The sequence below is a fragment of the Sceloporus undulatus genome, chromosome 1, assembly GCF_019175285.1.
Source record: "Sceloporus undulatus isolate JIND9_A2432 ecotype Alabama chromosome 1, SceUnd_v1.1, whole genome shotgun sequence".
Classification (NCBI taxonomy): Eukaryota; Metazoa; Chordata; class Lepidosauria; order Squamata; family Phrynosomatidae; genus Sceloporus; species Sceloporus undulatus.
In genome coordinates this window covers 363,015,005-363,041,853 of record NC_056522.1, presented here as the reverse complement: position 1 = coordinate 363,041,853, position 26,849 = coordinate 363,015,005, and the positions used below count along the sequence as shown (strand labels likewise).

Sequence of the window (26,849 nt, the reverse complement as noted above, 5' to 3'; positions counted from 1 at the left end):
TACATAATAGCTTTGGTGGTACAATTTTCCCAGATCGTTTATGTGTGTGTGTGGTGGTGGGGGGGGATCGTCAGCTTCCCTGCCCTTCCTTCCAGTGTCTGTATTGTAAAGAATTCAGAAACATTACCTCTTGCCTGTAGTCCATCTATGTTACCCCTTCAGGTCCCTGCCACCTCATTCTGCACATACTGAATTTGGCAGAGTTGATTCGTGTATGGCCAGTGTGTGCAAGATAATGCATGGCCGCATATGGTTGGACTTCAATACGTTTAGATTTCTGAATCTTTGAATTGTGTACATGAGAAAAGTATTATCTTCTCTGTCATGAAACAAATATGCTGTTTAATCATGATGTGCTGGGGAAACTGCCAGACCCATTAGGCTTTGCCCAACTGTCTAATCTTGCATAGTGTGGATGCTTCTGTTCTACATTCTTAGAGAAGAAGGTACACTGAAATATGATGTAAACAAGAGGCTTGGCAAATGGTTTGAAGGAGGTTCAGTTTGGGTTAAAGGAGTAATTGAAGAAATCAAAGCATAAAGCAGCATTCTATTTTTTTGGACGCTGAAGTACAACATATTTTTCCTTAGAAATATCTTGTAACTTTAGGTGGTACTAATTAATCCACTGCCTCAGTATCTATTCAGCTTTCTTATCGCTGTCCCAAGTATTGAGTTCTCTTACAGCATAGTTTTCTCAGGAAAAAAATCTGAATGTGTTTCCACGCTAGTTTCCCAAGGGAATGAGAAGGTGTGCCCCTGAAGACTCTGCTTAGCAGAATCATAAAATTGGAAGAGGCCACAAGGGCCATCTAGTCCACCCCCTGCCATGCAGAAATGAATGTTTAGGATATAATCTGAAGTTAATAATTATTCTAGGTAAGGGTGGGTGCAATCACCCTGTATTTGCTTGCAAATCACGAGACAGGTGCTATGTCCTCTGTAATCCATACTGTAATGCAAAAAGACATGATTGTACACTCAGCGTTTATTGTAGGGGAGAAAAAACAATGTTGCACTAGTAGGAACCTGTAGACATGATGGGATTTTCTTCCTTTCCAGCCCAACCTGCTTTTGAGACACCTGCTCCAGATGATTGCCTGAACTCCTTTTAAAGATGTAGGAGGACTGCAGTCACTCTTTACCAGTTCCACTAATGGAGATAGTTCCCTCAGGGGAAGGACACAATTTTAGGTTTCATCAAATAGAAATATAGTGTCTAGATCAAGGGAAATAATGGTGCCACTCTATTCTGCTTTGGTCAGGTGCCACCTGGAATTCTGTGTCTAGTTCTGGTCACCACAGTTCAAAAAGGATGTTGAGAAACTGGAACATTTCCAAAGAAGGACAACTAAGATGGTGAAGGGTCTGGAAACCATGCCCTATGAGGAACGACTTAGGGAGCTGGGTGTGTTTAGCCTAGAAAAGAGAAGGTTAAGAGGTGATATGATAGCCCTGTTTAAATATTTGTCATATTGAGGAGGGAGCAAGCTTGTTTTCTGCTGTTTCAGAGAACAGGACCCAGAGCAATGGATGCACAGAAAAAGAGATTCCACCTCAACATTAGGAGGAATTTCCTGACAGTAAGGGTTGTTTGACAGTGGAACACACTCACTCGGAGAGTGGTGGAGTCTCCTTCTTTGGAGGTCTTTAAGCAGAGGTTGGATGGCCATCTGTCTCTACGGGTTCCTTCCCCTTGGTCTTTAAACACGCTCTAGTTTCACCTAGTCTGAAAAAACCTTCTCTCGACTCTTCTTCCTTGTCTAGCTATCGTCCGATTTCTCTTCTTCCTTTTCTTTTAAGGTTCTGGAATGAGTCATCTACTCTTGCTGTCTTGAGTTTCTCAGAACCAACAACATTTTGGACCCTTTCCAGTCTGGTTTCCGCCCACGGCACTCCACAGAGACGGCCCTCACCAAGATCTCGAATGATCTCTTGCGGGCCAAAGCGAATGGCCTTTACTCTATCCTTGTCCTCCTCGATCTGTCTGCAGCCTTCGACACTGTGGACGACTGTCTCTTAGTTGACTTACTTTCAGACCTTGGCTTCTCGGGCTCCGTTCTCGATTGGTTTAAATCTTACCTGTCAGATAGATCTTTTGCAGTGGTTTCGGGTGGCCAGACTTCGTCCTCTATTCCCCTATCTGTTGGAGTTCCTCAGGGTTCTGTTTTGGGTCCCCTCTTGTTCTCTCTATTCACACTGTCTCTTGGTAAACTTATCAGTTCTTTCGGGTTATCTTATCATCTGTACGCCGATGATACCCAGCTGTATCTTTCCACCCCTGACCTTTTGCCAGGGCTTGAGCAGCAAGTTTTATCTTGTCTGACAGCTGTTTCCCACTGGATGTGCCATCGGTGCTTGAAGCTCAGTATGTTCAAGACGGAGCTTTTTGTCTTCCCTCCTAAGCCCACCCTTCAATCTTCCTTTTCTATCTATTCAGCCGGTTCAGGAAGCCCGCAGTCTTGGTTTCATTTTCGACTCCTTTCTGTCATTTATCCCTCAGATCCAGGCCATAGCCAAGGTCTGTAGATTTTTTCTGTATAATATTTCCAAAATCTGTCCATATCTTTCTGCTTCTACTGCAAAGACTTTGGTCCAAGCCTAGTGGTCTTGCGATTAGATTACTGTAACCTTCTCTTGGCAGGGCTTCCTCTCTCTCACCTCCACCCATTGATTTCTGTTCAGCACTCAGCTGCTCGTATTATCTCACTCGCTCGCCAGTATGACCATGTCTTCCCCCCTATTGTCATCCCTTCACTGGCTCCCCTTTCCCTTCCACATTCAGTACAAGCTTCTCCTGCTCACTTTTAAAGCCCTGCATGGACTGGCCTCTCCCTATCTCTCTGAACTTCTTGCTCCCTACATCCCCACTCATTCCCTCCATTCTGGTAGCCAAGGTCTCCTGTCCCAGCCCAGGATTTCCACGGCCCCGTCCTGAATTCGCCCCTTCTTGCTTGCTGCCCCTCACTCCTGGAAGCTCGTCCACTTACAAGCACGTCTCAACATGTCTCTAACCAGCTTTAGAGCCAAGTTGAAGACCATATTGTTTAGGGAAGCGTTCCCAGGGAGTATGTGATTGTGACCTGGTTGTTTTGATGCTTGACTCAATGTTGTATATTTGCTGTTTTAACTTGTTTTCTTATGATGTTTTTAATTTGTTGTTTTAACTTCTAGATTGTACGCCATAGTCAGGCTTTTTATATATTCTTGATTTTACTTGGTTTTGTACAATGCCGTGTACATTTATGGCACTTTATAAATAAAGTTAATAATAATAATAATAACAACAACAATAATTGAGATTTCCTGCATGGCAGGGGGTTGGACTGGATGGCCCTTGTGGTTGTGGTCTATGATTCTATGACCCTTTGGTTCCTTCCTTGTGCAACTTGGGCCTGGAGCACACAGGGCAAAAGGAACAGCCAGAGGTTTCTTTTGTGGCTGGGTTTGTGCTGCCTTAGGCGGCGGCCTCAGCACAGCCCTGGCGCAGCTTCTGCGTGGTTTGGGGATGTGCGTTGTCTAATCGCAGCACCCCCAAACCACACAGAAGGTGCCTTTTTTGGGCCTAAATTGTCCAGGAGCAATAGGTCCACTGGAGGGACTGGGCTTGTAAAAAAAACTTTAGAGCAAAAATGAATTTGCTCTTCCCCATTGAGTAAGGATGCAAAATTACATTATGTGTTAGTCTAATTAAAGTAGTTTGTTACTGTTGTCATGTGCTATCAAGTCAGCTTTGACTTATGGTGACCCTGTGAATGAGAGATCTGCCTGAGCCCGCGTCTTCAGGTGTGCTGAGGTCTTACAAACTCTAGCCTGTAGCAACCTTTATTGAATGAATCCATGTTGTGAGCCGCCTTGGGTCCCAACTTGGGAGAAAGGTGGGATAAAAAAAAATAAAGTAGCTTTCCTTTTATCCTACTCCTTGGGGCGGGGCGAGGGACAGGAGAAAAGTCAGTTTCCTGTCTGTGCTTCCTTCTCAGAAGCATAGTTACCTGATGTGTTTTTTCCCCTCAATATCCGAGGAACTGCCTGTTGGCTATCATTGCTTTTTTCTTTCCAAGAGACTCACTTTATTTTAATCATTATTTTTAAAGAATGTTTATACCCCACACTTCATCCCAAAAAATTCCCATGTAAAAATAAGAATATCAGTCTGAATTAAATTTTTACAATAAGAAACTCAGTATGATAAATTCAATTCTCCTATATTTTAGGGTGAATAAAAAACATTTGTTTTTCTTTTTTTAAATCAAATGGTGGTTACTTTTTAAAAATGTACTTAAAACAATGAATTCTCTTTTGGCTCTCATTTGGAAACAACAGGTGAAACTAAATCTAATCGCAGGAATAGTCTTATAAAAATAAATGAATGACTTTGTTACACTCACATATATTGAATTACCCCATAGTAAAACATGATAAAGCAGGAAATACTCATTTTTGTTTTTGTCTATGAACAGAAAACAACAGTGGCAGTGGATGTGGTCTAGCTGTAGATGTTTTAAGGATAGTGTACATTTATTAACTGTTAACATTTTAAAAAATGAAAATTGGTTTTTAAGTATTAACAGAAAGGTGTGGTGGCCAAGTGGTTTAGGTGATCCTCTCTGGAGTTCAAGACACACTACTGTTTGTATCCGGGTGGCTCCTTCATGCCTTCCGTGTGTGCTATCCTCTCTGTGTGCTGTAGGGGCCAAGTGTAATATCCTCTTCTGTGTCTTACCACTGGGGGTACATTTTGGAAGGATGTGGGAGAGGGCCCAAGTGTGGAGGATATTTAGTCCTGGTTGTGGAATATTCTTCCCTTAAAATGTTTTTATCTTTGTATTGTTTTAATTGTTTTTAGCAATTTATCCCCTTGGGAGGCTTTTTGGGCTGGGAGCAATACAGAAATACAGTCGGCCCTCCTTATACGCGGATTTGCCATCCGCGGATGGCAAATCGAGAAATTGTCCCCAATGGCGGCGTGCATGCACGCGTGCTGCCATTGGGGACAATTTCCTTCTCCTCCCTCCCTTCCCTTCTCCCTTCCCTTCCCCTTACTTACCTTTACACTCTCGTTGCAGCGGTTTGGCCTGCGCCGCAGGCCAAGCCTCGGCTTCCTCGCCACCGCCGAGAAAGGGCGCGATGGCGATGCTGGAGGCCTCTTGGCCCCCAACAGCACCGCCACCGGGCCTTTCCTGCAGTGGCGGTGAGGAAGCAGGGCTGCCGCGCCGGAGGCCTTCAAGGCCTCCCGCGCCGGCATCCGGCCTCCTCCAGGCCTCTGCGGCCACGGAAGGGCCAGGTATCGGTGCTGGGGCCTCTTGGCCTCCAACACCTCTACCCGGCCCTTCCGCGGCGGTGGAAGCCGGGTGCTGGCACTGGAGGCCTTGAAGGCCTCTGGCGCTGCTGCCAGAGGCCTTCAAGGCCTCCAGCACCAGCATCCGGCCTCCTCAGCACCGCGGAAGGGGCGAGTGTCGGTGCTGGGGCCCTCTTGGCCTCCAGTACCAGCATCCGGCCCTTCTGCAGCGGTGGAGGCCTGGAGGAGGCCGGATGCCGGCGCGGGAGGCCTTGAAGGCCTCCGGCGCGGCAGCCCTGCTTCCTCGCCGCCACCGCAGGAAAGGCCCGGTGGCAGTGCTGTTGGGGGCCAAGAGGCCTCCAGCATCACCATCGCACCCTTTCTCGCAGCGGCAGCAGCGGAGGCCAAACTGCTGCGACGAGAGTGTAAAGGTTAGTAAGGGGAAGGGAAGGGAGGGAGGCAGGGAGGGAAGGGAGGAGGGAGGGGAGGGAGAAGGAACTTTTGTCCCAATGGTGGCGTGCGTGCACGCGCGCCGCCATTGGGACAAATGGGACTTGAGCATACGCGGATTTCGGTATACGCGGGGGGTCCGGAACAGATCCCCTGTGTATAACAAGGACCCACTGTACTATAAATAAACAGAATATAAAATTATTTTAATAAACCATGTCCACTTAGGGTAAATGTATTTAATCACTTGAACTTGCATAATGGTTGCTTTCCCAAATTCTCAGTTAGTGTATCTGTTCTAACTGGGAATAAAAGTTGGATTTATGTGTAAGTGTTGTTATGGTTGTATGAGTGATTTGCTTCTTACCATTCATAACATAAGCATGCCCACCTTGACACAGCAAATGAGTATATTATGTGTTACTATTTCCTAAATTATTTTTTAAAAGTTACCTAAAAATCTTTCAGGATAATTTAATTCCTATTTAATATCAACTAGAGAAGAATGGGGGGTGGTGGCATAGTTGTTAAGATGCCAATCTTGACGATCAGAATATCAGAAGGTTGGCAATTTGAGGCCCAAGTGCTGTATGATGGGATGAGCTCCTATCATGGGTCCCAGCCTCTGCCAACCTAGCAGTTCGAAAGCATGCAAATGCAAGTAGATAAATAGGTGCCACTTCAGTGGGAAGGCCACATGACCACTGGAGTAGTCCTCGGACAACGCTGGCTCTTCAGCTTAGTAATGGAGATGAGCATTGCCCCCTAGAGTTTGTTATGACTAGACATTCATGTCAAGGGCCTACCTTTACCTTTATCTTTACCTTTAGAGAAGACCCATTGAATAAATATTACTTTAGTATATCAAGTGTACCCAGCTTGTTGAGGGGAATTGACTTACACATTGTCAACCACTTAGGGAGTGCTAGTTTACTGATCAGCGGTATAGAAATGTACTTGCTGTTGCTGTTGCTATTCAGTTGACTCAGTAGGTCTACTCCAGTTGAGGTAAGAATAAATTCAGGCCACTTTATGCTTCCCTACATGTTTTAGGTACACTAATTTTATGAATAAGATCAAGGGAAGGAGAAAACATGCTTTGCACATGCTGTAGTTTCCAACTGTACATTTATACCTTTCAGATTCAGGAGAGGCTAATGCTATAGACAGATAGATCAGGGAAAGAATGCATCCAAGTGGTAGCAGTTGCTAGGTCTTAGAATATACCTGTGTTTTCATATCCTCACTATTGCAGAATGTCTTGCCAGATGTTACTTTTGCAGAAACAACAGGATTCTGTACTTCTTTGAAAAAGGGCTTGGTGTCTTTGCTCAGCAACAGTGTTTTTTATGCTACAGTTTACTTTTGTTTGTTGATCTCACTAGTTGTCCAGTTGTCTGTGAATCAGAATTGTTCTCTCTTTTGTGTGGTGATGACTGTTCTTAAGTTGGTGGCCTGCAAAGATTACTTTGATAGGACAAACAAAGAATGCTTGGATTGTTGGTGATGTCTAGGCTACTCCCAGGAATGGCTCTCACCTTACAGTGAACTTACCCATAGTTGTATGTGTGTGAAGGAGAGTTTGAGTGAGCTACACAGTACAGAACTGGTTTGAAATATACATTGTGATTTTGGTATAAATAAGCTTTCTTCTTTATAGGTGTTGACCTATAAAGCCCTAAATGGCTTGGGTCCAGGGTACTTGGAGGACCGCCTCTCCCCATACAGTCCGCCCCGCACACTCAGAACATCTGGGGCCAACCTGTTGGAGGTCCCTAAGTCTCGCTTTGTAACGACCTCACAGAGGGCCTTTACTATCTTTGCCCCCACTTTGTGGAACAAGCTTCCTGCACAGCTTCGTTCCTCTGCATCGTTACTTTCTTTTAAAAAAGATCTAAAAACTCACTTATTTCGGCTGGCATTCCCACCTTAGTAATTTGTTTTTTGCCCCAACTATCTTAAAGTTGTTGTTCTATTCTTGCCCTGATAATTCGATTGTTTGTTTCCCGTCCCTACTCCTCTATCGATGTTTTAATTTTTATATGTAATATTTTAACTTGTAATTTATTGTCTTTTACCTGTAAGCCGCCTTGATCACATTGTGGAAAGGCGGGGTATAAATAAAGATTATTATTATTATTATTATTCTTTTGTGCTATGTTCAACTTGAAATACTTTGCATGTGTCCTTTATTCCACTTTTCATATGAATATGTGATAAGGCCTTAGGGTTGCCATAAGCTGGAAATGACTTAAAAGCACAGAACAGGAAAAACACTCCCTTGCCCCTAAATTACTGTGAAATTGTATTCTTAGTGATACTGTGGGAACTATGGGTTGATGCTACTGAGAAGGTTGGATTTGGTTCTGAGACTTCTGATTGTAAAGTTCTTTAACATTTCAGATAAAATAAGTGATGTGATGGGGCAGTGTTTTGTGAATACAAAGAAGTGTATATGTGTGTGCACTTGCATAGTATCATACTATGTTATTGATTAATGACCTAGATAGAACTGGGCAAGCATGCTAGTAACTGTTGTAGATTTATTTGAAAGGTACAAATTTAATTCATGATTTTCTTTTGTTTTCAACAGCAAAACCATTTACACAGTTGGTGAAGGAAATGCAACTCCATCGAGATGACTTTGAAATCATAAAAGTTATCGGCAGAGGTGCATTTGGTGAGGTAAGATGCCTTTGGAGCACAGCTCTAAATATATTGTCTCTTATAACATGGTAGTAAATACACTACATACTTCACATTCAGATTGTTCCTCCATAATGATTGCAGTCTTTCAGACCTAAGTTGGCTGTAGCTCAGAAAACTTTTATGACACAATAAATAGTTTGTTTTTCACGATTCTTTGTGGTTGCTGCAGTAGATTAAGACATCCGCCCACAGTAATGAATCTGTAGCCGTCATAGGGATAAGAATAATACATAGCCTTTTGTATAAGGCAGGGGAGGACAAATTACTGCAGGTTTAGGAGCCAAACTTAACACAGCAACAGCAGAAACTAAACGTCTTCATGAAAATAGAAACCTGGGGTGGGGTGACACATTATTTTCAAGATACTTTGCATTCTTGGAAGTACTATTCCCTTAGACTTGAAAATAACATTTAGAATCATAGAGTTGCAGGAGACCACAAGAATACATTATGCAAGAATACATAATTAAATCATTCCTGATAATTAGCTATCTAGCCTCTGTTTAAAAGCTTCTAAAGAAGGAGATTCTACCACACTCCAAAGCAGCATATTCCACTGTCTCCTACTGTCAGAAAGTTCTTCTTAATATTTAGGTGGAATCTCTTTTCCTGTAGTTTGAAGCCATTGCTCCTTCAAGCTTGCTCCTTCTTCAATATGACTCCCTTTCAAATATTTGAACAAGGCTGTCATGTTCCTTCTTAACCTTCTTTTGCCTAGGCTAAACGTACTCAGCTATATAAGCCACCCTCATGGCATGATTTCTAGACCTTTTTCCATTTTTGTTGCCCTCCTCTGGACGTGTTCCAGCTTGTCAATTTCCTTCTCGATTTGTGGTGCCTAGAACTGGACAAGGTATTCTTAGTGAGGTCTGACCGAAGCAGAATAGAGTGTCACTATTACTTCTCACAGTCTAGATGCTACACTCCTATTGATGCAACTTAGAATTGCATTTGCTTTTTGAAGTTGTCACATCACACTATTGACTCATGTTCAACTTGTGGTTTACTATGACTCCTAGATCCCTTTCACATGTACTGTTGTCAAGCTAGGTGTCACTCATCAATACAGTGGATCCTTGTTATACGCTGGGGTTTGGTTCCAAGATCCCCCGTGTATAACAAAATCCGTGTATGCTCAAGTCCCATTAAGTATAATGACATAGCAAAATGGTGTCCCTAATAAAAAATGGCACATCAAGGTAAATTTATACTTTTTTGGAACATTTTCAAACCGTGTATGCTTAAATCCGTGTATAAAAAATCAGTGTATAAGAAGGACCGACTGTATGTGTGCTTTTTTTTTTTTTACCTAAGTGTTCTTTACATTTCTCCCTATCTATCGAAATTCATTTGTTTATTCTGGCCTACCTCTCTAATCTGTTAAGATTGTTTTGAATTCTGATCCTTTCCTCTGGGGTTTTGGCTACCTTTAATTTGGTGTCTTCTGCAAATTTGATTAGCATGACCTCTATTTCATCACCCAAGTCATTGATATAGATGTTGGATAGTACTGGGTCTAGGGTAGAACCCTGCAGCACCTCACAAGTCACATCCTTCTAGGATGAAGAGGAGCAATTAGTGAGTACCCTTTGGGTTTGGTTGGTCAACCAATTATAAATCCACCTAATGGTCACATTGTTTAGCCCACATTTTTACTAGTTTATTTGCAAGAATATTATGCTATATCCACAGCATTCCCTTCATCTACGAAACTTGGTACTTTGTCAAAAAGAGAGATAAGGTTAGTTTAGCATGACCTGTTTTTGAGAAACCCATGTTGACTTTTAATGATCATACCATTCCATGATCTAAGTGCTTACAGGTTCTGTTTCATGATCTGCTCTAAAATCTTTCTTGGTATTGATGTCAGGCTGACTGGATGGTAATTGTTTGTGCCTTCCTTTTTTTCCTTTTTTTGATGATGGGGATACTTTTTCTCTCCTCCAGTCTGCTGAGACCTCTCCTGTTCTCCAGGAATTATTGCCAAAGATTCTGAAATTATTTCTGCCATTTTTTTAAAAAAAAATACCCTTGGATATGGTTTATCTGGTTCTGGAAACTTGAATTTATTTAGACAAGCTAGGTATTCCTGTACTATCTCTTTATCTATTCTGTGTTGCATTTTCCTTGCTGCATCATCTGCTCCATTTTCTCCAGGTTGAGCACTGTAGCAATCTTTAGTTCATTCTGCATTTTAGCTTTTCTGGCTTTATCCCTAGATGTGCTGGCTGCTTGTTTGAATTCCTCTTTGGTGATTCCCCCCTTCCTCCTATTCATTTCTTATACATGTCCCTTTTAAAACTTAGTTGAGTTAAAAATTCTTTAGACGTTGAACCTAGTTTCTTTGGACACCTCCCATTTTTCCTCCTTCAAATGCTACAGAAATGGCTGGGGCTACAAGTTCTATGTTGCCACTTCCAGGTTTATTATAGGACAGAATAATACATATAATATACAGGAATGCTGGGTTTCGCTGTGAATGATTTGTTGCTGGTTATTACCGGGATGTCTTTAATCACGATGTCATGTGAAAGTTTTCACGGGTTAATGTCCATTTAAACCTCCGATTTTCCCCATGTGATAAAGTCCTTGGTCAGCACCCTAAGCCAAATTCAGTCATGAATGAAAAAATTCAGTCTCAGGTATCACATAAGTTATATTCAGTACTGGCCTTCCCCCACCACTTGTAAAATCTCATATGTATTGGAATGTATTACCAGCTGCTCTGGAAGAAATTAACTCCCGTTCTCTATAAATTGGGAGATGAAGATCATAGAGTAGTGTTGTTGCTCCATTCTGAGTCTTATAGGTTGGCTGAGCAACAGATCATGATTTCCTGCCTGACACTCTATGAAAAGTCACCATAAGGGGAGGAACTACAACCAAGCCCCCATAAGCCTGGCTATAACTTCTTGTAGCTTGGGTGGTGGTGAGGAATGATGGGAATGGTAGTTCATCAGAACCGTAGGTTCACCACCACCATCTAGTAGGTTCCAAAAGATGCACTGCACAGGTGCAGGATAACCCCTTTTGTGTGAGTTAACAGATGACCACTCAAAGAACCACAATTAGGTAAGCAACAATTAGGTATGCATCTTGTTCTTTTCTTTATTTTTAGATTCTGTACCAACATGGAGCCCCTGCATCTTGTTCAGGAGCATGAACAGTCTTAGGTTTATACATGATGTATGTGATGGTTGTTATGGACTCTGTTTTATGGAGGCTGTTCTTCTTTCTCTCTCCTTTTGTTTCTCACCTCACAAGCTTCCCATGCTAATATATTTGATATACTTTCTGACCTTGGGTTCTCAGACTTTGTTCTCGACTGGTTTAGATCTTATTTGTCAGGCAGATCTTTTGCAGTGGTCACAGGTGGTCAGACATCATCCTCTGTTCCCTTATCTGTTGGAGTTCCCCAGGGCTCTGTTCTGGGTCCCCTTCTGTTTTCTCTCTACACACTATCCTTAGGTAAACTCATTAGCTCTTTTGGTTTTTCCTACCATCTGTATGCCGATGACACCCAGCTGTATCTTTCCACCCCTGACCTTTCTCCAAGGCTTGAACAGCAAGTTTCGTCTTGTCTCACAGCTGTCTCACAGTGGATGTGCCATTGGCGCTTGAAGCTCAATATGTCCAAGACGGAGCTTCTTGTCTTTCCTCCTAAGTCCACCCTTCAACACTCCTTTTCTGTCTCTGTGGACAACATTTCTATTCAACCAGTCTTGGTTTCATCTATGATTCTTCTCTGTCATGTATCCCTCAGATCCAGACCACAGCCAAGGCTTGTAGATTCTTCTTATACAATATTGCCAAAATCTGACCATATCTCTCTGCTCTCTGGATCCTGGTCCATGCCCTAGTGATCTCACGACTTGATTACTGTAATGTTCTCCTGACTGGGCTTCCTCTTTCTCACCTCCGTCCTTTAATCTCTGTCCAGCATTCAGCTGCAAGCATTATCACATACGCCCACCACTCTGACCACATCTCTCCTGTGTTGGCATCCCTTCACTGGATCCCACTCCCTTTCTGCATTCAGTACAAGCTCCTGCTGTCGACGTTTAAAGCCCTCCATGGACTGGCCCCTCCTTACTTATCAGACCTTATTTCTCCTCACCTTCCCACCAGGGCCCTCCGTTCTGGTAGTCAAGATCTGCTGTCCCAGCCCAGGATTTCCTCTGCCCCATCTCGGATTCGCCCCTTTTCACTTGCTGCCCCTCACTCCTGGAACCTTCTTCCCCCATGAGCAAGAGCCATCACTTCTTTAACCAGCTTCAAAACGGAGTTGAAGACCATCTTGTTCAGAGAAGCTTTCCCAGCCATTGCATAATTGTCACTTGATATTTGATATTCTTTTGTTGCCTGTTTTATTGAATCATTCCCTGTATTGCTATGTATTATCCTATTAGAGAGGCAGGCTAACTCCAACAGGCCTCCCTGGAAGAGGTTTACTCATCCATTAAGAAGCCAGGCCCTCTCTCCAGTCCATCTGCCTTGGTCCAGGCCTCGGAGGTAGAGAAGAACTGCTGGCCCTCATCCCCTTCCCCTACACCACTCTCTTCTCCTTTTGTGCCGTGTCTTTTTAGATTGTAAGCCTGAGGGCAGGGAACCGCCTAATTAAAAGATTGTATGTACAACGCTGTGTAAATTTACAGCGATTTATAAATAAAGGTTAATAACAACAACAACAACAACAACAACAATAATAATATGGTAATAGGGAGAGAGAAATGTTCTACCTCTTAAAAAATTCAAGTTTCCATAGATATAACCAGCGAATACCTTTTGTCATAGGACATTTCATAGCTGAAAGACACTTCCGACCTTATTTCCCGAGCCCAGGGAACATACTACTCCACCGTGTTTCTCTGCTTGATTTCAGTAGATTTAACATAGTCACACTGCAGGAAAGAGACCTTGTACTTGTTCTTCCTACAAGCCCAGGGAAAATGGCAGTGCTTTGGTATACTTTAATCTTTAATCTAGGAAGCTTTCTTAACATTTGTAATCCATGAAATCTTCTCAAAGTAAAGTCATTTCTAATAGATAAATTTAGTTTATTTAATAATCTCATTTTTTTACTACAAGTTTTTCTAAAGGAGGTAACATTTGCAACACAGTGCATGCCATAGAAATATCCTGAAAGATATTAGACAATAAAGCATGTATGTTTTAACAGGCCAAGTAACATTTTGGCGTTGGTGGTATACTTTTGAGCATAGCTGCCTTCCCATTCACATTTTGATATGTATGTTTTAACAATTTGTTCACTTTGTTTCTTTAAAACAACTTGTTCATAAAAGACTGGAAATTAATAATACTTTATTACAAGTTTAGTGGATCTGTAGTTTTTTCCCCTTTACTAATATTGCTGCAAGTGATCAGTTTAAACAAAAAATTCAAAAGGATTTTACAGATCATTAGTTCATAATCTTTTTGAGACCCTTTGAGAATCTATAGAAAACTAGACAGCTCCCCCACCCCCATGCGCAGTTTTGCTTGCAGTTTATTTTAGTACTTTGGAAATTGATTTCGTTTGCATAAAAAAAAAGGAATTGGTAACAGCAGTTGAAAAGACACAAACTTTCCCTTAAAGTTCATTGTGACATGAGAAATTAAAAGTAACAGAAAGGAAATCAAAGTGAAGTAGTTCCTGTGCCTAGTGTACAGACTCTCCAAAATATATCTGGGTGACCTTAGGCAAGTCATAAGCTCTCAGCCTTAGGAGAAGGTAATGGCAAACCTTATCTGAACAAATCTCGCCATGAAAACCCCATGATAGATTTGCCTTGTGTCACCACAAATCAGAACCCACTTGAATGCACACAACAACAACAATAACAACAATGCCCATATAAGAACCCTTGCTACAGATAAGGCAGCTACTGGAGCTAATTTTCAGTTTATTCTAATGTGTGATTTTTTTTTAGTCAAAATAATTTATTCAGCTAACACATGCATGCTTATGCTTTCTCAGCACTGGCTAACACTCTTGTCACCTACTAGATTTTGAGCAATGTAAAACTGAAGTCCACTATCCTTCTACTATCCTGATTTGGCAAGGAGGTTCTGATTAATCCTCTCTCCGGCCACTTTTTCATTTGGTTTTAAACACATCCCAGTTTTTTTCTCCTCCCACTTTCCCTCTTTGTTCTGTGTTTACTTCAGTTGATGTAAACCTGAGTCCAAGGTTAAAAGAAATAGTTTGCGTTCAGTTAGCTCAGCATAATGGTTTGAGCATTGGACTGTGATGCTGAAGACCAGGATTCGAATCCCCAGTAGGTGACCTTGAGCAAGTCACACTCTCTTAGCCTCAGAGGATGGCAGTGGCAAACCCCTCTGAAAAAACTTGCCAATATGTTTTGCCTTAGGGTCACCATAAGTTGGAAACGATATGAAGGCACACAATAACAACAAATAACTAGCTGATGAAGTGGAGTCTAGTGTGGGAAAGTTTGTAACATAGTAAATTTGTTAATCTGTGAGAGGTTATAATATTTGTATTCAGTGAACAGAGCTTCCCACTGAGATTATGTTAAACAGAATAGCCTGACGTTTCTTTAGAAAAAAAAAATGGTAGTTCAAATGGGTCTTAGAATTTCTGAAGGGTTTTTTTTTTTTGGCTGTGAAAAGAACTTGTTTTCTCTTTGTGTGCTACTGTGCAGTTTTGTGATGAGCCATACAGCCATAGCCATAGTTCAGTCAACTTAAAAATCACCACGAGGTCAGAGCCAATGGAAATAAATAAATATATGTTTAACACACACACACACACACACACACACACATACACATCATCCATAAAATTTGGAATAGCATATGCCGAGTGCTTCCTCCATCCCCTCAACCCCAGCCATTGCTGCCCTAAGCAAGTTATGCTTTAATTCAAAGTACAGGTAGCAGTGGTTTGGTTTCTCACACTAAAAAAATCCTGACCTATATTAATCAAAAGTACTTTGGTATTTTTCAATGGACTAAGCAGCTGATTGGATTGAACGGGCAGCAGAGAAGATGGCTGCATTTTCAGGTTGAGTAGCATTTCTGCATTCAGGAATTTAGCACATTCTATTCTTGATATGAACAGAGATTTGTGAATTCAGTTTAGCTAATCAGTCTAACATGAAGATGGCTTTGGAAAAGCTCTCATATGCACTGGACTGCTTCTCAACGACCAGGAAACTGCTAATGAATCATGGAGATCATGTATTAAGTGGCCAATCACTTCATGAATGAGATGCTGATGAAAATGTCTCATGTAATCAGAGCAATGATGAATGCTTGAACCAATGTTTGATTTAAAGCAGTGGCTGTGGAACGTGAGAGGCATTGTTATTATTAATTGCCATCACAACAACTTCAGCTTATCAAGACCCTATGAATGACAGACCTCCAAGAACCCGGTCATCAACTGCCCTACTCAAGCTTAACTGCCCTAAACTCAGGGCTGTGGCTTCCTTGATTGAATCAATCCACCTGTCCTGCAGTATTCCTCTTTTTGTACTGCCTTCCACTTTACAAGTAACAAGTGTTATCATATTTTTTCAGTGGGTCATGTTGCTTCATGATATGTCTAAGGTACACCAATCAGTTGTAGTTTGTATGACAGGCATAGTCTGACAATTTGGCATCTGCTGTTTGACAGCATATGGCAGATGAAATAAGGTATACCCAGAATCCGGGTTAACAAATTAATCGTTCCGCAATTCCTTTCGTAACCACGAAAATTTCGTACCCGAAACACTTTTCCCATTGAAATAACTATGCCGTTCTATGACCTCAGACTGAACCTGCAACTCAAACAAAGGTACAATAGAGGCCTATTAAGCAAGTACCCCTACAAACAAGTTGCCTGAGGCACTAAAGAGCTTCACAATCTGCTCAATCTAAAGTTGCTAAGGATAAAGAAAAAAAGTTTTTTTTCTCTATCTTTGATGTTCGTCCTGGATCTCAGAGTGAGGCAGAGGAAGTAGGGCTCTCAAATCATCACACCCATGACCAAAGCAACCCCATAGTCCACCTATTTTGGCCCACATCAAATCAAGGCCAGACTTTCAAAACTCACACCCACACACCACACCCACCTCTCAATCACACACCTGGACAAAGCGAACCCCAAATCTAAAAAAAACCCCATGGTCACACTCTATGGCCCACATCAAATCAAGGCAAGACTTTTTCAAAACTCACAACCGCCACACCCCACTCCTCAAATCACACACCCATGACCATACCACCCCCAGAACTCAAACCCAAGGCCAGAAACCCCCAACTGAACAGGCAACCCAGGGTCGGCCCATTCTAAAGGAATAAGAAAAAAGTGTTTTTCTTATCTGTGCTGGTCTTGGCATCGAGAGTCGAGGCAGGAGGAGGAGGAGGAGCTTTCAAACTCACCCCACACCCCACACTCCAAATCATCAGCCATGACCAAAGCAACCCCCAAATCTAAAAAGCAACCCCATGGTCACACTCTATGGCCCCCCACATCAAATCAAGGCCAGACTTTCAAAACTCACCACCCCACACCCCACACCTCAACATCACACGCCGTACCACAACCACCCCAGAACCTCAAACAAAGGCCAGAAACCCCAAATCTGAACAGGCAACCCCATGGCAGGCCCATTCTAAGGAAAAGAAAAAAGTGTTTTCTTATCTTTGCTGGTCGTTGTCTCAGAGTGAGGCAGAGAGGAGGAGGAGCTTTCAAACATCAACACCCCCACACCCCACCTCTCAAATCATACAGCCATGACCAAAGCACCCAAATCAAAAAAGCAACCCCATGGTCACCTCTATGGCCCACATCAAATCAAGGCCAGACTTCAACTCACACCCCCACACCCCACACCTCAATCATCACACCATGACCAAAGCAACCCCAAATCTAAAAAGCACCCCATGGTCCACTCTATGGGCCCACATCAAATCAAGCCAACTTTCAAAACTCACACCCCACACACCCACCATCTCAAATCACACACCCATTGACCAAAGCACCCATGGTCACACCGTATGGCCTCCCGATCAAATCAAGGCCAGACTTTCAAAACTCACACCCCACACCCCACACTCATCAATCATCCACCCCTGACCATAACCCCCACCCCAGAACTCAACCCAAGGCCAAAACCCAAATCTGAACATGCAACCCCATGGTCAGGCCCATTCTAAGGATAAAGAAAAAAAGTGTTTTTCTTATCTTTGCTGGTCTTGGCATCTGTTCCTGGCATCTGGAGTGAGGGGCAGAGAGGAGGAGAGGAGAGGCAGAGCCCAAAAATCCGAAATTAAAACCAATTCAAGCAATTTAACCACTTCAGCCAATTCAAAGCAATTTTAACCCTTCAGCCAATTTATCCAATCAGCAATTTAACCATTCAGCCATGTTAGAGCCAATCCAACCAATTTAACAAAGTTAACCATTTTTAACAAAAAAAATTTGGTGGTTTTTTAAGGGTTCACCTTTTTCTTAAGGGTCACCTTTTTGTGCCTTCTTGGATGACGGTTCTTCTCCTCTCTAGTGAAGAACTGGTCCAGCATGCTGCTTTTGCCGGCCCTTAAGCAGGTTCTTAAAATGGCTAAGGCCAGACATCATCAAAATGTCAATGGCATGGCTGGTGAGCACCTTCTCAGGGTGGTGCTTCCTCCACATATGAAGCCACATTGTGGAATTGCCGCAAATGTCTTTAATTGTCTGCCTGTTGGCAAAAATGCCCCGCAGCCTCCTCCTGTGGCCCCTGCGAAATGGAGCACGTCCTCATCCACGGCCGAGGTTGCATCGCCCGCCAAGGCCTTCAGGTCTCCGTTGTCAGGTCCTCGTTGTGGCTCCTCGATGAGTTCCTCCACGTCCTCTTGTCCACGTCGATCCCAGGACCTTCGAAGGAGACGACTCGTGCACCTCTTCTTCTTACACCTGGCTCAGCACCCCGGTCTGCGACCTTCCAAGGAAGAAAGCATCAGGCCACGCTCCTCCCAGCACAACAGGTTGCGCCGGTGATCTCTGCCAGGCCAAGTCCACACCATCTTCAAGCACACGACGATATCAAAATGCTGCTGTCCATCCAGAACACTCGAAGGGTCAGCTGTGTGCTCTCCGTCACATCGAAACAACGCTTGAACAGGTGCTGGTGTAGATCTTCTTGAAGTTGGCAATCACCGGCTGGTCCAGGGTGCACAGAGGGAGTGTCGTGTTGGGTGTCAGAAACTGGACCTGCGATAGGAGAACTCCCCGCGAGATGGTCCTTCTCCAGGCCAGGCGGGTGGCGCAGGAGCATTGTCCAAGCAGGAGGAGGCACTTCAGGGCAAATCCTCTTCCTCCAGGTACCCGTTCACTTTCGGGGCAAAGACACTGTGACTCCACTCCAGAAAAGGAGGCGTGTGACCCATGCGCGGCCATTGGAACGCCACATCACTGGCAACCGTCCTTCTGATGTTGTGTGCCGTGAAGGCCCTTGGATTTTCAGAGTGGTACACACACAGGGCTGGACCTTACAGTCCCCGGGTCTGGCATTGGCACACAGACGCAATGTGAGGCGGTCCCCTTCATAGGCTGTGCGCTGGCTTCTCCTTCCCCTGGGTGATGAGGGCGGCGAGGCTCGTCTTCCAGAGAGGCCCGTCTCGTCGCAATTGAACACTTTGCTGGCGGGACGTAGCTTCTTCCTCCTCCACCAGGGCCTTGAACTCGACGACGAAGGCTTCGCGGCCTGGTGGTCTGCGCGGACGCCTCGCCGTGACGGACGACAGAGTGGATCCCGTCCTCTTCTTGAACTTCGAACACGCACGTGATGCTTTGAAGTCCGGGGTGGCTGGCTCCTCCTGCGAAGAAGTTCCTTCGCCTGCTCCTTGCTCGGCCAGGTCTTCGAAAATGGTGGTGGCCTTCCTCACGCATGACCGAGGTGGTCACAGTGCCCCGACTCGCTCCTTTCCTTAATCCAGAGGAGAGAATCAGGCGCTCCATCTCCTCCGTGCTTCGGTGGGTCCTCTGGCCTTGGCAATCGTCGTAACGAGACCTTTCGCTGGAGCCACAACAAGCTCTGATGGCCGTCCGTTCCTGCTTGCAGGACAGGTGCCAATCGTCGAAGGGTTTTCATTTCAATCCATACTGCCTTGGTCACATGTCCACGCCAAGGCGCACCCCCTCTCGTGCTTGGCGATGAGTTCCTTGCCTTCTTGTCCTCCGTGAAGGAACAAGGGAGCCCATCGTTCTTTTCTCACCGCGTTTGCTTGGGAGCCATAGCTTCAAGCCTGAAAAAGGACAAAAGGCACAGGCACTGAGCAAAAGCACACAATATTGGAAACCACCCCCACCCCGCAATGGTCACACTCTCTGGGCCCCAAACTTGCAAAACTCACACCCCGACACTCTCAAATCAGTCAACAGCCATGCACAAGCCAAAGCACCCAGAAACACAAACACACTAGGCCCAAAACCACCCATCAGATAAATGCGCCACCCTAATGGGGAGACCTTCTGTGTCCACCACATGGGAAGCAAAGGCACACTTTTAAAACCCACACTCCACACTTTGAAAACAGCAGAGCCATCAAGAAAGCAAACCAGCATGCCACAAATCAGAAATTGCCACCCGATGGTGAAGACTCTGGTGTCCCACATGGGGAGCAAAGGCACACTTTTAAAACCACCACACTCACAACTTTGAAAACGAAGCAGAGCCAGTCATAAAGAAAGCAAACCAGCAAATCCACAAATCATAAAATGCCACCCGAAGTGGTGAGACGCGTGTGTCCCACATGGGAGCAAAGGCAACACTTTTTAAAACGCCACACTCCACAGCTTCTTGAAAAGCAGGGCAGAGCCATCAAAAAAGCAAACCAGCATCACACAAATCAGAAAGGCATCCACCCTATGGTTTGAGAGTCCGCTCTGGCCACATGTGGAACCATGGCCAGAGTTTTAAAACCCACACTCTCCAACACTTTGAAAACAGCAGAAGCACATCAGAAAAAGCAAACCAGCATCCACAAAAATCAGAAAATGGCCACCCTAACTAGGTGAGACTGCGTGTCCCAACATGGGAGCACAGGGAGAAACTTTTAAAAAGCCACAGTCCACACTGTTGAAACAGGACAGCCATCAAGAAAGCAACCCAGCCCACAAATCAGAAAATGCAAGATATGGTGAGAGTCCTCTCTGGCCACATGTGGACCATGGCCAGAGTTTAAAAAGTCACACACCACACCACCACCCCACAGCATAACCACCACCCCACGCAAAACCACACCCCACATCAAGCATGCTCACACCCCACAAGAAGAGGTAAAAATCATCCACCTACCGGTTAAGAAAGTTCCTGATGGCCGGATCTGATCCGAAGAATACACCTGGCAAGCCAGAACAATCCAAAGGCAGAAAAGCCAGAAAGTCAAAGCCAAAGGGGGATTCAGAGTTCAGCTCAGAAGAGACTCTTCCTCACACCCACACCAGCCCAGACAAAGGGGGCAGAATCAAAAACAAACGGTTTTGTTTCTGAAGGCAAAGCCACCCCCACAATTTCGTTAGCCAATTCCAGGTGATCAGCTTGATTTGTCAAGCCAATCACTGCTGCTGCAAAAAATTCAAATTCGCGCCAGCTAAACCCAACTCAGCCTCGCCCCCTTAGCTTTCCGTTAGCCCTGGAAGCCTATAACTGCACTTTGCAATCGGTTGGAATTTCGCGCCGAAATGAATTTCGTAACCCGAAAAATATTTCGTAACCCGAAACAGTTTTTCCCTATCCAACTTTTTCGTATCCCGAAAATTTCGTAACCCGATCATTTCGTATCCCGAGGCACCAGTGTAACTATCTCCCCCCCCACTTAACCGTGATACCTTCCAATAACTAACCTTCTGTGTGTGTATGTGTCTGAGAGAGAGTAAATAAGTGCTGTTCCTTTGTCACTGTTTTCTTTCTCCTTCTTTGTCTTTCTAGTGTTGAATTTAACACGGTGAACTTCTTGAGCCTTATGTATGTGTGTGTCTGTGACAGGAGGGATATAGTGTTAATATATTATTATTACTATATAGCACACTGCTGCAGAATGAATGCAGTTTGACACTGTTTTATCTGCCATGGCCGAATGCTCTGGAATTTTTGGGATTTGTAGTTTTGTGAGGTAATTAGTCTTCTTTGTCAGAGAGCGCTGGTGACACAACAAACTGCAAATCCCAAGATACCATAGCATTAAGCCATGACAATTAAAGCAATATCAAACTGTATTAATTTTGCTGTGTGGCAGCAATGTCAGAAGAATTTTTGCCTGAAATTATGCTAATATGAATGAGCCCTACTTCTCTTCTCTCAACAGCCATGTTTAACAAGTCACCTAACAAAATGTCTGCATAATCTAGGAAACAGACAAATAAGCCAGACTAAATCTGCTTCACACTTGATTTGGGTAAAGACTGCCTTGGTCACAGTGGCACTGTGTGCTCTTCTGGGACTCTTATTGGATTTCACTGTGGTTGATTATGTCACAATTGCTTGGCTGATATGGAACTTAGAAGCACTTTTTAACCTCCCCAGTGTATGTTTGTATGTTGCCCCCCTTAAGAAAAACAAAGGTTTTGGAGATTGCACACAGCTTAGGGGCTACTTTTTCCCCACCTGTTGTCTAGACCTTCTTCATACTTGGTTTTGGGATAAAGACTACTTTCCTCACCATGGAACTGTGTGCTTTTTTGGCACTCATATTGGATTTCAATATTATTGACTATTTCACAATTGCTTTGCTGATTTGGATCTTAGAAGCACTGTTTTGCAATTTAGGTTTTCCTCTTCTGTAGAAACAATTCCAGAAGATAGCAACCAGGAAATTTCTGATTTTCCTCTGGGCCATTGGTCTGTGATAATGTTCTCCAACCTGATGCCCTGCAGATGCTTTGGACATCTAAGTCTTCTGTGTTGTAATATCTCTTTTAAAATAATTTAAAATAACTCTCTTTTCTGTCACAGTCTGGGGAAGCTGCGGAAATGTAGTATTGCTAGCGGGAGGGATTAGTGTTCATAAACTGACATTTAATCCAAACAAAACTAAGTGTATCTGGATAGGGGGAAACCCAGTCTAGAAATTAAGATTCAGGCTGAGTTTAATCTGAAGGGACTTTCCATTGTAAGGCACTCTTTTGGAACTGGTTTTGACTATTGATAACCAGGTAAATGCTGCACTCAGAGGTACTTCTTTGTAGCTTACCTGTTGTGCCCTTTGTTTCTAGAGAAATCAGAGATCAAGTTATGATGTCACATGTGCTTGTTTGTATCATGGTTGTATCTCTGCACTGTACTTTGTGGTGGCTTCTAAAATGCTCCAGCTTGTTCAAAATATGACAGCCAGGTTGTTAACTAAATAATAATAATAATAATTTTTTTTTATTTTTATACCGCCCTTGCCATGATCAGGGCGGTGCACAACATAATACCAATACAAATACAATTACAGCACAATAAATAATAACAACAATAATCATTAAAATTACATTAAAACCAATTTCTGGCCAGCCGACCACTGCTGCCAGAGGGGGAAGCTAACCAGGACCAGCGTCCGGGAATGCTAATAAAAATAAGAAGGTTTTGAGTTCCTTCTTAAACTGGGCCAGGGAGGTGGCCGAGCGGAGCTCTATGGGCAGCGTGTTCCAGAGGGTTGGGGCCGAGATAGAAAAGGTCCTCCTTGAGGTGGAGGTTAACCTTGCCCCGGAACCCTCAATAGTTGCTGCCCAGATGTTCTGAGTGTGCGGGGCGGATTGTATGGAGAGAGGCGGTCCTCAAGGTATCCTGGGCCCAAGCCATTTAGGGCTTTATAGGTAATGACCAACACTTTGTATTGCGCCCGGAAGCGTATAGGCAACCAGTGCAGACTTTTAAGCACAGGTGTTAAATGGCTGGCTCTGGGTATGCCAGTAACCAGCCTGGCTGCCATATTCTTCACCAATTGTAGCTTCCGGGTTTGGTACAAGGGTTGCCCCATGTAGACCCCCCTTTGGTAGAGCGATTGCAGAAATCCAATCTAGAGGTTACCAGGGCATGTATCTAACAGTTTCATAAGGTCTCCCTGGTCCAGGTAGGGAAACGCAGCTGGGCGAATCAGCCGAAGCTGATGAACAGTGGCTCCTGGACTGGTCGAATCTTCCACTTGACATGTAAGGTGGAGCGAGCCGAGTCAAGGAGCACCCCCCCAGACTTGCGGACAGTGTCCTTCACAGGAAGCGTGATTTCCCGTTCAGGAGAGGTGGAACCACCGCTTCCTCGGGCCAGGGGAAAACCTATCATGACAACATCCGTTTTTCTCTGGATTAGACTGAGTCGGTTTATTTCATCATCCAGCCCATTACTGACTGCTAAGGCAAGCCACAAGAGAGATACGCCATCCTCAGTCACTCTGCAATCAGTCGGAGACATAAAGAGAAGACTATTTGGGTATCATCACGAGTAACTGAATAACCCAGGCGCCCCCATGTCTCCGATGAATCTCCCTCCCCAGCGGGTTCATTCCATGATAAATGTTAAAAACATGGGAGGAACAGAATGGCTCCTTGGAGGGACCCCAGATGTGAGGGTACCTCTTATGCGGAGCATACGTCTCACAGCTGCACCATTAGGGAGCCGTCCCGGAGAGGTATGGAAGCGAACAACTGGAGAAACAGTGCCCCGATCCCCAAACTTCTTCCAAGGCGCTCCAGAAGGATTTAAAACCATGGTGCTATGTGTATCGAAAAGCTCGACTGAGATGGTGCCATAGAGCACCAACAGGGACAGAAACCTTCCTCCTCCCCTGTCGATGCCCAGACGGAGATCATCGACCAAGGGCGACCATGGCCGTCTCAAAACCCCTGTAAAACCCCCGCCTGAAAGCCCTTTGAAATGGGTCCAGATAATCCGTTTCATCCAAGATCGATTGAAGTGTGGATTGCAAACTCGCCCTCCGTAATAACCTTCCCCAAAAAAAATGGCAATAGTCGATGACTGGCCGATAATTTAGTATGCTACAGGGGGTCGAGGGAGGGCTTTTTTAACAGCGGTTTTACAATGGATGGCCAATTTTTAAGCTGGATGGAAATCTGCCCATCCCTCAAGATGAAATTTTATGTTTATAATCCGTGTAAACAGCGAGGGGTTAACAAAGACCATTCCCCCCTGAGCGACTGAGCCATGAGGGACAGGGATGCGAGAGAACAGGTTGTCTTCCGAAAACACTTCCAAGGATCTTGTCCACATCATCTAGAAATCACTGATTATCAAGAGTTTGGTCACTCCACTGATGAGAAAACTAACATTCATGAGGTCCGAATTCATAGTATGAATGTGAACTTTTAAAACCTGTAAACTTTAGGACCAGAGAATGCTGTGTGAGACATCGTTCTTCCTCGTGAAGTTGTCTGCTTAAATTGTGTGTTCCCTCTGGCCTGCTTTACAAACCCATTTTTGTGGAGGTAGGATAAGGGTGGTGTCTTCCGCTGCAATCACGCAAGCTTTGGAACGTCTTAACCTAGGGATGTTTGGTTTCTCCATCCATCCGCTTGGGGTTGAATCCACCACACAGCATGCAAAATCCCTGCTATTTATAAAGCCTTTAAAAACTAGTGGTCCCAAATTGTGGCCCTCTTTAAAGAGATTTGTTGGACTTCAGCTCCCCAGAAGCAGCTTGGCCATGTGGGGCCAATAGTCTTGGGATGTCTGGGGAGCTTGAAGTCCAAATATCCTTAGAGAACAACAGTTTGGGGTAAACCACTGCTGTTAAAGGCTGAATTTTATTGCTTTCATAGCCGTAAGATTATACAAAGTGCCTCGTCCAATTTTGCTGTGCTGGTTTCACTCTGATATTGTGTTTAAATTGTGTTATTGCTGATGCTTATTGTTTGTTTTTTCTTGGATATTATATGATTTTATTTAGTTTATTATATTGTTAAGACTGTGTAAATATGAGGAAAGGTGGCCATTTAGTATTATATTTAAAAAGTAAATACCATCATTGCAGTACCATAGTTGACTTTGGCACCTTAGCTAATGTAGAGAAAAAGTAATTGTAAGCAGAAACGACTGCTGCTCACTAGGATAAAGGGTTGGCTTTTATCTTTTTAAATAGTTTATTGAAAGTACTTATAAAAATCACAAAACTAATAAACAATTTAGCATTGCACATGAATGGCATAAATAAATTGCGAAGACTAACAACAAATCTGAAAATTTAAAGACTTCAAAATCTTAGTAGCGACTAGCTATATTCCGCATTATCCATGGTCATATAATAAATAATAAAAATTTTAATTTTATCCCTCCCTTTCCAGGATCAGGGCGGCTAAACAACAGATTGAAAATACATACAATTACTAGAAAAAAGTGTAAAAAACCATAAAACGCAAAATAACAATTAAAAAGCCCATATACCCAACCTCATGGCCACGGTAAGAGGAGGGAGGCCCACAGGATTATTATTCGGGGGAATGGCCGTGCTGAATAGAAGTTTTGAGATCCTCTCCTAAATTGGGCACGGTTGGTAGATGAGGCGGAGCTAAGTGGCAAAACTTTATTCCAAAGGGCTGGGGCAGCTGGTTGGAAAAAGTCCTCCTGCGAAGTGGAGGCTAATTCGGGCCCCAGGACACTTCAGTAGTGGCTGCCCAGACGATCTGAGGGTGCGAGGCGGAACGTAACGGGGAGAGAACGGTCCGTTAGTATCCTGGCCAAGGCTCATTTAGGGCTTTATAGGTAATAAACCAACGCCTGGTATATGAGACTCGGAAGCGAATGGGTGCAGCCAATGGAGGTCCCATAAGAACCCGGTGTTTTATAGTGGCTTGGGTCACTGGGAGCACCAGTGACCAGCAGGGACCGCAAAATTCTGCACCATTTGTAGCTTCCGAGTTTGGTAATAAAGGGTGTTCCCATTGTAGAGTACGTGTGCAGAAATCCTTAAATCTCGAGGTTACCAGAGCATGTGACAAACTTTTTTCTAGGTCCCTTCTGGGCCCTAGATATGGGCGCAGCTGGGCGGATCAGCCGAAGCTGATGAACAGGTGCTCTTGACCGTTCGCATTCACCTGGAGCAGTATCAGGGTGAAGCGACGAGTCAAGAAAGCCAGCCTCCCAGACTGCGGTGGCACGGAGTCCGTTCACAGGGAGCGTGGACCCCGGTTCAGGACACAAGGTGGAACCACCGCCATTCCGGGACCAGGAGAAACCTAATCAATAGTACCTCCTATTTTCTTCTTCTCTGGATTCAATTTGAGTCGGTTTTCCTCATACAGCCCATTACTGACTCCAGAACAGGCACGGAGAGGAGGAGACCTCATCCCCATGGTCACTGCATCAGTCGGAGACATAGAGAAAATGATATTTGGGTGTCCATCAGCGTACGTGATAACCCCTTCGCACCATGTCTCCGGTATGATCTCTTCCAGCGTTTTTTCATGTAAATGTAAATAGTTGGG

The 26,849-nt window shown here is 44.1% G+C and overlaps 1 protein-coding gene across 1 annotated transcript in view; it reads left to right on the top strand.

Moving 5' to 3' along the window:
* The window catches only part of CDC42BPB (CDC42 binding protein kinase beta), a 164,465-nt gene that overhangs the window by 43,024 nt on the left and 94,592 nt on the right, over positions 1–26,849 (top strand). Inside the window, 1 exon segment of the mRNA XM_042448163.1 lies at positions 8,322–8,413. Within this exon segment, the coding sequence (XP_042304097.1) occupies positions 8,322–8,413 (92 nt within the window).